Source organism: Microchirus variegatus (assembly GCF_963457635.1).
Source record: "Microchirus variegatus genome assembly, chromosome: 19".
NCBI lineage: Eukaryota > Metazoa > Chordata > Actinopteri > Pleuronectiformes > Soleidae > Microchirus > Microchirus variegatus.
This window is the reverse complement of record NC_139820.1, coordinates 7,339,782-7,350,162: the sequence shown is the minus strand read 5'-3', so window position 1 is coordinate 7,350,162 and position 10,381 is coordinate 7,339,782. Positions and strand designations below refer to the sequence as shown.

The 10,381-nt window shown below is 39.2% G+C and overlaps 1 protein-coding gene across 1 annotated transcript in view; it reads left to right on the top strand.

Annotated features, from left to right (window-relative positions):
* Positions 1-1,172: 1,172 nt before the first annotated feature.
* The window catches only part of helz (helicase with zinc finger), a gene marked incomplete at its 5' end in the record, with an annotated part of 30,173 nt that continues 20,964 nt past the window's right edge, over positions 1,173-10,381 (top strand). The window contains 11 exons of the mRNA XM_083905500.1: positions 1,173-1,397; positions 3,206-3,242; positions 3,645-3,769; positions 5,185-5,241; positions 5,484-5,532; positions 6,121-6,196; positions 6,610-6,808; positions 6,930-7,037; positions 7,182-7,323; positions 8,648-8,803; positions 9,036-9,306. Coding sequence (XP_083761626.1) covers positions 1,173-1,397; positions 3,206-3,242; positions 3,645-3,769; positions 5,185-5,241; positions 5,484-5,532; positions 6,121-6,196; positions 6,610-6,808; positions 6,930-7,037; positions 7,182-7,323; positions 8,648-8,803; positions 9,036-9,306 — 1,445 coding nt within the window. The remainder of the gene's footprint in view (positions 1,398-3,205; positions 3,243-3,644; positions 3,770-5,184; positions 5,242-5,483; positions 5,533-6,120; positions 6,197-6,609; positions 6,809-6,929; positions 7,038-7,181; positions 7,324-8,647; positions 8,804-9,035; positions 9,307-10,381) is intronic.

Below are 10,381 nucleotides of genomic sequence, written 5' to 3'. Positions count from 1 at the left end.
AATGTAATCAAGGTCAGTATTTAGGACAAAACCCCCCTATCACAGGAAACCAATGAGCTCAGATAAACCTGTTATTTGGCCTTGTGTTCTTGTCTAGCTAGGCTTCATATTAGGGTTGTCTTCTTGTCAGTAAATAATAATAATCAGTATACATCCTTGCTTCATATCTTGCTTGGTTTTGCTATGTAATGCCAAACAAAGGTTTCTGAGGAAATGGTGAACTTGAGATGACAAAGTGCAAAGCCTAGTAAGCTGATTTTTTTGCATTTGCAGTAAATGTAGGACAAAAAAAGTAGATGCTATGTATTTAACTATGTTTACTGTGTACTGTTTATGCTGGGTTGCTATTAATCAGTGTATAATTATAAACACCACCCCACCACCACCACCTACAACCACACACATCCTCATAACTAAAGCCTCTTACATGAGTGTCTGTACAAATGTAATTTTATGAGGTATAAGCATTCCTTTAAATCCCAGAATGCTGGGGCTGAATTTAAAAAGTGGACAGCAGGTGCAGTCCAGAGGAGGCTTCCAAAATAGATTTATCTCATGTCTTAACCAATATCTATACAAGTCTTGTCTTTGCTGATCTTTATTTTTCTTGCTGGAGTTTAAAAAAACAAAAAAACAAAAAATAAATCACACATGCCCACAAAAACTTGGTGATTTGTGCAGCCTATTTTTGTCTTCGTAATAGTGAAATGTGTTGTTGAATGCCTATTCAGGTTATACTTTTGACATGGGAAAAGAATCCCTGTTTTTTTTAAGTAGCATACTAGCAATAGGAATTAAGTGACTACTCCTGATTTAAGCAGTGAGAAATATTTTCTTCTCCGCTACTAGTTAGCAGCTGATCATGTAATTGTTCTTCCGATTCTGTTCTTTTTCCGTTCTCACTTGTTTCCAGCGGATGACATAACCAGTGTCATTGTTGTAAATTATGTTGATATATCTTTCATTTAATTTATTTTTTTCTCATCCACTACTTTATTGCATCTTTATAGATATAACACACTATGTCTTGCTTATAATCAAATCCTGTCACTTAAATTGAAGTGTTCATGGCCAGTAGATTAAGGAAATTATCTTATTGCTCAACCCTGTTTAAGCACAAATGTTAATGCTGTGTTGTTGTTTTTTGCTTCCAGAAGTTTTGTCCCTGAGTCATGGCGGACAGGAGAGCGGAGAAGTCATGTGAAGAAGCCAGCAGATTGTTAGTCAGGCGGGAGTACGAGGCGGCAGTTAGCCACAGCACGGACGCCCTGGTGGCCCTTGTACCCCAAGCTCCATCCTCCGGTGCCCCTGTACCACAGAGCCCTTCATCCATTGTCGCCACCGGATCACTCCGCAGCCGCGCCCTGCTCTATCGAATTGCTGCCTTCCTGCAGCTGGTGAGGACCGTTCGTTGTTGAAAATTGATCACATTGTTTTAGCAGAAAAGTTTTGAGCAGTATTCTAGGGTTGGGGCCTAAATTCGCAGTGAATGTTTACAGTACAACATCGTGAAGCTGCTGGAGATCAATGCATGTGCGATTTTTATGAAATATCGGGTGTGCTGTTGACCATTAAGTTTATGTGAGAAGTTTTTAAAATAGCATGCATACATTAGTTATATTCTCAATTTAATTTACAGAGCAATCCCTGCAAAGTTTTTAATTTAACTAGAAGAGACAAGGATTAGTTTGTCTCTGACAGGGTGGGGGGCGTAGCATCACGATGGTCACACTCGCACAATCAGTCAGCCAATCACAGTCCTACAGTATTCATTGGACTGATGATTAAAGAGTAGAGGAAAGAAGGGAGTAGGAAAGGAATGCCTTAAAAGCCAAAGCATCTCACATCATCTGTCAAACACAGTGGAGGCAGTGTTATGGCATGAGCTTGTCTGGCCTCCAGTAGAACTGGGTCACTGGTGTTTATTGATGATACGTCTACTGATAGCAGTAGCAAGATGAATTCTCAAATATGCGGGGCTGCACTGTCCGTTCAGATTCAGATAAATGCTTCGAAACTGATACAATGGCACTCCATAGACCAAATGCATAATGGACAGTGACACAAGAGCCTTTCGAGGTAAAGCAATTGAATACTGTTCAAAGGAAAATCCCATCATTTGATACCCATTTTTTTTAAATTAATTTCATTTATAAAAGTTGAAAGCTGGAAGACACAGAAACAGCCAGAAATTGAACTTAATATTAAGTAAAGCATTTCCATAGGTTCCACACTTCAAGAAGCTCCTGACAAGTTTCACCTGTATTTCAAAAAAAAAAAAAAAAAAAAAAATCCTTGTGTTTACAATTTGGTTAATATCCATCCATCCATTATCTACCGCTTTATCCTCCACATGAGGGTCGCATGGGGTTGCTGTGCCTATCTCAGCTGCCATAGGGCAGAAAGGCCCTTGTTCCAACTGGGGCTAAGAGATAACTTAACTTCTTAAACTTGAATCCTTTTGATATACTTAGGAATAGTCACATTAACTGATCAATCTTAAACAATTATTCATGCTCATTCCTACATATGGAGGTTTCTTGTGTACATTTTTCTTGGTAGATAATATAATTTTTGAGAACACATGACTGTTGAGTAGTCATCAAAAAGTGTTCTCATACCCCAAAATAAATTCCGCGTTGCACCAAAATGAGGTCAGCTGGTCATTGGCATTTCAATCTAATGTTGTCCTTCTAATCACTGGTTGAATTAATATAAAGATGATTGGTAAATATATGTAGTGGCAAGTGTACAATTCCAAAGCCACCCAAAGTCGTATGTTTTAATTCTTCAATCACCAAGACAAGAAAGAGTCATGTGAAGGGTTTGTACTTTTATTTCCACTTTCCATACATCCAAGTTACATACAAAGCCAAGGATCAACAACACAAAGAAATGTTCCTTTGATGTTCCAGGTCTTGATTGACGATCTATTGATTTTATAATACAACGGAACATAGCGTGACCTAACGGTCAGAACCGAGTACATCTTCTAACGGACACGTCAACCTACAAAACTGCTAGTTATTTTCCAGTACATATCTCCCAACCCCTCTATCATTTTTCCTCCATGGCATAGTTCTGTTATCTTCCAAGAGCACTAAAATTACTTGAGCCCTAATATTATGGAAACTACTTAGGTTCTGTAATGATTCCAAAGTCCATTTGTTCATGTTTTCATTGTTTTTCCTGTATTTGCCAACAGAAAAAATATGATGAAGCAGACGAAGATTGCAAACACAGTGAGTAGCCGTTAAAATTGTAACCATATGCTGATAATATACGGTGTCTTTTATTTGTATGTGGCGGTAGACAAAGTGAATGAAGGAAAATCGGCAGTGTGTTTAAATATGCCTTTATCTCTGTGACATCTTTAAATTTGGACTAACCTTTTTCAAAATTCAATAGTGGCATTTGGTTACTGTCATCAATTCAAGTCACAGTTGAAAGACAGATGCTAGATGGACAGATAATGTTCGATTGACATAGTTGGCAAATCTGTGATGAGCCTGATGTAACTTGCTGTAGACTGTTTGGCATAATAGTGTGTGCAACAACATTCTGACCTTGAGCTCAATGAGCTCAAATAAAATATACCAAAACGAAAACTTTTTTTCTTTCCCCTTGTTTTCTTGTCTCGTCAGTCCTGGTAGAAGAGATTTCCAGGGGAGATGGGTCGCTACAGGTCAGCTTCCGTTCCATGCTGTTGGATGGCAGCTTGCAGGAGGTGGCCAGCATCCTCTCTAAGGCCTTGTATGGAGAGCCAATGGTATGCATAATGAGCAGTGTTGACAATACATGCATATATCAAAGAATATGATGATTTTTTTTTTCTCAGGTGCTTCAGCAACATCAGTTATGCTTGCAGTGTGCACAATAATTTAGTCGAGTTGCTGTGCTGCTGGATCATTTGCAGGAATTCTGTATACACCAGTCATTCAAATGTGCTTACAAAGTCACACAGGGAAGAAACGCATTTTAAAAACTAATTGTCACATAGTTAAAGTACTTAATTTGGTGAAGAATTAATAAAATCGAATATTGAAAACACACTTTTGAAGTCATTTTCCGCAAAGCCACATGTTGAAGATGTAGCCCATCTGTGCTTCTTTTTGAATGTTAGCACACACTCAAGGTCACTTTTTATGTTTTCTCTCCCTTTTGACTTATGTCTCACTTTACTTCTCCAAACCACTTTCTTTGTACAATAACACACTTTTTGCCAAGGTACCTCCTTCAGCTTCTCTCTTCTTCTGTTTGCAACCACTTCCTGCCCACTGCAACACACACACCCCGCTAAGTAGTCGGAGTCATGCAACTTTTAAGCAAGGGAGGACAGACCTGTTTACTAGACAGGGCTCTCTCTCTCAGTCCCACACACTCTCTGTCTTTTTGTCTTTTTAAAGAGAAATACTTTTTGGACACATCCCACATGCCCTAACTTTTCACCCACCCCCCCTCCCCTTTTTTACTCTCTCCTGTTCCATGTCACTTTAAGCCTCACCTTCTTTATCCTGCACTTCATTCTCTCCATCTCTGTGTTTAAATTTTAACTCTGCACTATATTTCAGTTGACTTTGTTTGTGAAGACTGTTCTAGTTTGTCAGCAGTTGCATACTAGAAACAACTGTGTAGCGAAAACCAATGACTTTTCTCAGGACAATAAGGGAAGCGCATGAGTAAAAATAAGGAAAACACTGGAGGAGGCAGTCTTTTGGTTCTACTCATTAATTTGCCACTTCATTTTGGCCCAGTGTGCCTTTGGCACCCAAACACCGTGTATTTAAGCTTTGCTGTGGAATGTCATTTAAGCGTGTTGCCATTTGATACTTAGTTATTATAATGTACCCAACTGCCAACTATTTCAGGGACTGACCCCATGTGTTTTGCAGCCATCAGGGGACTATTATTTTATGTATTTTTCATTTAATAGTAGTTATAGAGAAACTGCTGGGACAGTTCTTATCAGTTGGTCCCATGGGTGGCTTCTTATTACTTATAAAATGACAAAAGTGTAAAAATAGAATATTGTTTTTTGATGTTGTCATGTAGCAATAGATTGGCTCAGGGATTTCTGGAAATAACATTAGTAATATTACACCAGTCGCCCAGTTTTTAATGTAATTATCATAGCCATAAACTTATAGTGCTAATTGCTGTATTTTCTTTTTTTTATTATCATAGAATGGCATCGTTGCAAAAGACCTGTCCAGATTAAAAATGCTCCTTTCAGAAATTGAGGTAAGTATTTTATTTCTGTTAGTTACTTAGTTTCTCACTTCTTTGTGGTGGATACAACAGTTAAGCAGCTAAGTCATAAAAATGGTCCCCTCCAATCTCCACTTCATTATTTTGTACTCTCTGCCTAGCTTGTAGCTGTGGTGGATTTATTACTAATTTTAATAATTTGAATTTGATGATGATGATGATGACGATAATAATAGCATTTTTTGCTTTACCCACCTCATCTCTGTCTCTGTTAGACTGTAAATAGGGACATGGCACCACAATACACAGAAGACCAGGAGGAAGGTGAGCAAATTAAGTACTTAAGGCACCACCAACTTTGTCGTTTTCATGTCTTTTAAATCCTCTGATCATTTGGATTGGAATGATGTTAATGTGTGAAATGGTAGGACAAACACAGGTTTTAACCTGTATAACTACTAATAAATAATTGGGGTTCACTCCAGGTTTAAAAGAGCCATGGGCTTGCTTTTGTTCAAGTGTAAGGGTAGGGCACACCAAATACTTTACACTTTAACAACAACATAAACCTTAAAATATACATATACATGTTTCTATCAATTTCTTGATGTGTACCAATAAAGTGATTGACAAATAATCATCAATGTATGGACATTACAGCATTGCTTTAACAACAAACAACAAAGTACTGTATATATCATGAGTTGACTACAATAGTGCCCTCATCTTGTAAACACAGGAATAATTGAAATCACCAGCATGTTAATACAGAAGGTTGTATTTATGTTTTCAAAGTCTTCACTTCACTTGAGGATATTCTTCACATATTAACAGCTATGTGAAGCTTGTAATGATGTTTTTAGAGGTTTTGGCTCAGGATCATATTGACCACTTGACTTTTTGAATTGACAGAGGTTGAAGATGGCTGGCACTTCCGGCCACCTCCCAGAGGAGTCACCAGCAGTGAGGAGTACACCCTCTGTAAAAGGTATTTTATTATAAAGTAATATAGCTGTAAAGAAATAACATTGGATTGATTACTCTGACGGCTGTAAATCATGGTGTGTACGTGGTCATACGTGTGTACCGTCATGAATTATAATTGTATCTCTCTTCACATTGAATCCTTTGCTTAATGCTAAACTATATTGTGGAGTTGCACAACTCATATGGTGAACCTCAGATGTCCTCTTGCAAAAATTATCATAAATAGTTATTTGTGTTTGATTTGTCTACCAAAGTCCTGTATATGTCCCATTTCAACACCAACAGCACAGTTCACTACTATTACAAAACAACTGGAAATTGTCATTGGAAAGCTCTAAATGTTTTACTTGAATAATTAATAGATCAACTAGTTGTCTTGGCACCACTTCAGCATGCTGTTTACCTTCCCTTTAGGTACTTAGAGCAGGGTCTTTGTCGGTATGGGGCCCAGTGTACATCAGCCCACTCGCAGGAGGAGCTGATGGAATGGCAGAAACGCTATGCTTCACGCCTCATCCGCCTCAAACAGCAGCAGGAGAGCAAGCACTTCACAGAAAGCTACATGGAGACGCTGATAGAGAAGTGGATGAACTCTCTATCCCCAGAGAAAGTGGTGAGTGTGGTGCAGTGTAAGCTCAAAAGAGCCACTTTCAAACAGCAAGCAAACAAATACATAAAAAAAACAAAAAAAAACTGAATAGTTTTTGTAAAGTCCTTTTTGTTTTTTTTTCTAGCTAAGTGACTATTTAGACGGAGTGAACGTAGAAACCAGCTCCAGCCTCTCTGTCACTGTTGCCACCAAAAGATCCGCGCACTCCTGGACCTTCTCCTTGTTCTGTAAGGTAGGTTGTCTTCAGTTCATATGAACATTGGATTTTCACAAGATACCTTAACCTGTGAGGACCATAAAACTGATTGTATATTTATTCCTTTTGACTATGTTTATGTTTTTATAATCTTCCTGGGTTTCCCTTCCCCTTTACTAGCCGGCGAGAAAGCTGTATCGCATTGCCCTACTCTATGATGCCCACCGACCACATTTCTCCATCACTGGGGTGTCTGCTGGGGACCAGCTCCAAACTGTCCCCAACGGCTGCCAAGAATGGACTCCAGGAGACCAAACAACATGTACGTTGGTGTATTTTGTGACCAATAATGAGATTCTTTTCACAAAAAAGGAGCATCTTTATCTGCAATTTGACCTGACCCTTTAAAGCTAATTGAGAAATCCAAACCCAAGCCGTCTTTCCATCCATCCATCTGTCCATCCATTATCTACCGCTTTATCCTCCACCGTAGGGTCGCGGGGAGTGCTGTGCCTATCTCAGCTGACATAGGGTGATAGGTGGGGTACACCCTGTACAGTTTGCCAGTCCATCACGGCCACACATAGAGACAAACAACCATTCACTCACACTCTTACACCTTCGGTCAATTTAGAGTGACCAGTTAATCTAATTCCCATATTTCATGTTTTCGGACTTTGGGAGGAAGCCGTAGAACCTGGAGAACCTGGAGAAAACCCATGCACACACTGGGAGAACATGCAAACTCCTTGCAGAAAGGCCCTTGTTCCAACCGGGGCTTTAACCCAGGAACCTGCGTCTTCTTGCTGCAAAGGCGATAGCGCTAACCACTACACCAATCGTGGGCCCAGCCACCTTTCCATCAAGTGAAATAGTTTGGTTTGGTACCGTACACTTCCATTAGGATTAGTACCAAAACACGACAGTAAGCTGATTGGGTGAAAGAAAAACCTCACGCCGGTGTTTCTTTAACACCCACAGTCTATTCTCATGCAAAGCTTGATGTCTTGTTGAGACAAACGGCCACAAACGGAGCAGTAAAAAAAGAGCTGGTACGATGTCAATCTGTGCATCTATGTATCCATCAAACGCAGCCCACACCTGGCCTACCATTCAAAGCTACTGTTCTCAGTCGAATCACAAGCCTGACCCAGGGAAGCCAAACTGTACCGTACTGTACCAAATTGAACCGTACCGTGATGGAAGCGCAACACTATTTATCCTGCCTCCTTTTCAAGACGTATTATGTAGTCAATGGTGTTCCTGACACTGGGCCTAGAAAGAGACCAAGCACGTTTAGGCAGGTTGACAAAGAACACGGAATGTGTACTTGGATAGTCGGGACTGGATGCCCTGAATAGTTTTTGAGATTCTGTTTTTAAGTTCTCATCTTTGTGCTTGACAGGATTATTTTACCTATCATAGTTGGCTCTGTTCAGAGTAACTACAGTTTCCTAAATGTAAAATAGGATGTTGTTGTGTAAAATATAGTCAATGAATTTAATGTAATCCAATTCTCTGCACATTGTCGTATTAATATACAGTATTCAATATTGCAAATTCCAAACAGTTTGTGTTTATAAATGCACTAATATAATGGAATAATGGTCTCTTTTTTTGTTTAAAATGAACTACGGTTCTAACAGTGGCAGCAGACAATGGCCTGGACAACTGTGTTTACAAGGTAGCAGTGAGCTTCAGCACTGAGATCTTTGGCACCTTTCGACAGACTGCTGTTTTTGACTTTGGCTCAGAACCTGTGCTAATGCAAAGGATCATGGTGGATGCTGCCTCTATTGAAGGTATGTCGTTGCAGCTATGCATATACAATGTATATAAATAAATATAGAATTGTTATATATTAAAGATATAAGCTTTTTGAACATATTAGGGTGTTCGTGAATGTGTATGTTCTTTTTGCAAGAGCTGTCCTTTTTCAAGTAGGGAAATATACTTGCAATATTTCAAGATCTTTATTTCAACAAAATACTGCAAATAATTATTTCACCTGCTCTCTTGTCTTTTGTTTTCCAGACCTAGAACATTTGATGGCAGCCAGGCAGCAGCTATTGATGACTGCAAAGCGCTGGGACTCTTCCTGTAAAACCATCGTAGAGTTCACTCCAAATGAGACAATGGCTGAACTTGAGCGCAGCCTTCTTTCCCGCTATCAGATCCCTCTGTCAGCTGATCAGCTTTTCACCCAGTCAGTCCTTGACAAGACTCTGACCAAAGACAACTACCAGGCCAGACTGCATGACCTGCTCTACATAGAGGAGATTGCACAGTATAAGGAAGTTAGCAAGTTAGTACACACCTTTTGATCGATTCTTCTCACCAAGGTTGTAAAACCTTTTATTAATTTTAAATGGCTTGATTTAGAAAATTGTCATTGCAAGATGATCACTGTTAAATTCCAGTGCTGTTTAAACAGGAATGCATTTTTTATGTGCCGCAAAACACAAGAGTCTCGAAAACATTTCAGAAGCTAGTCATTACTCTCAATAATGCATTTTAACCTTTAATTATAATTATTTTTGACACAATGCCAGTGCCTAAGGCTGATGGGTGTATATGTTATTTTCACAAGATGTCAGTGCACCACAAGGTGTCAGACTCGAACCTCAATGTGAATTTGCAACGTTAGTGTATATCTCCCACTCGGTTTGACTCACAGTGCCGGTGCTATTTACATCAAAGTTCATTTCTTAGATGAAGTTTAGGGGAATTTCGCAATTTTTGTCTTAATTTAAATCCCTTAACTCCTGTGTCACTGGTTTAACAGTGTGTACACTGATTGTAGTTAAAAACACCAATCCATTAAAACCCAATCCTGTATTCAGTAAAGTGAGTACAGCATACATCATCCACCAGATATTTTCATTTCTGGCTTTCCTGTAACTCTCAATTTGATCCTATCTCATGACACTTTGTCATTTCACTTGGTCAGGATTTAAAGAACAGATCTCTTTCTGGTCTTACTTGCACAATGACATGTTCTTTTAATCTGTCTGCATTTCCAGTGTGCATGTGGATAGTCTCACGTCTGTTAAATCATCCATGTTGTGCTACACTATAGTACTTTTCCTGACTATTTCAGTCTTACTGGGAGAGTGAATCCTGTAGGGTTACTTCAGGTCAAATGTGTCTCACTACAATTGCATAATGAAACCAATTTATGTTACACCTCTCAGAAATGACAGGAGATCTCAAACTTTTATTACTCTGCACTGCGATGCCATATCCGACTTTATTCATCTTGTGCTTACTTGTGCAATTGCATTATCGCCCATAGTGTGTTTAATGTCCACACAGTGTGTACTCGCCTGTACCAGTATCGTACCTATACAATGTACTTGCGAGTGGCATGCAATGCAGTT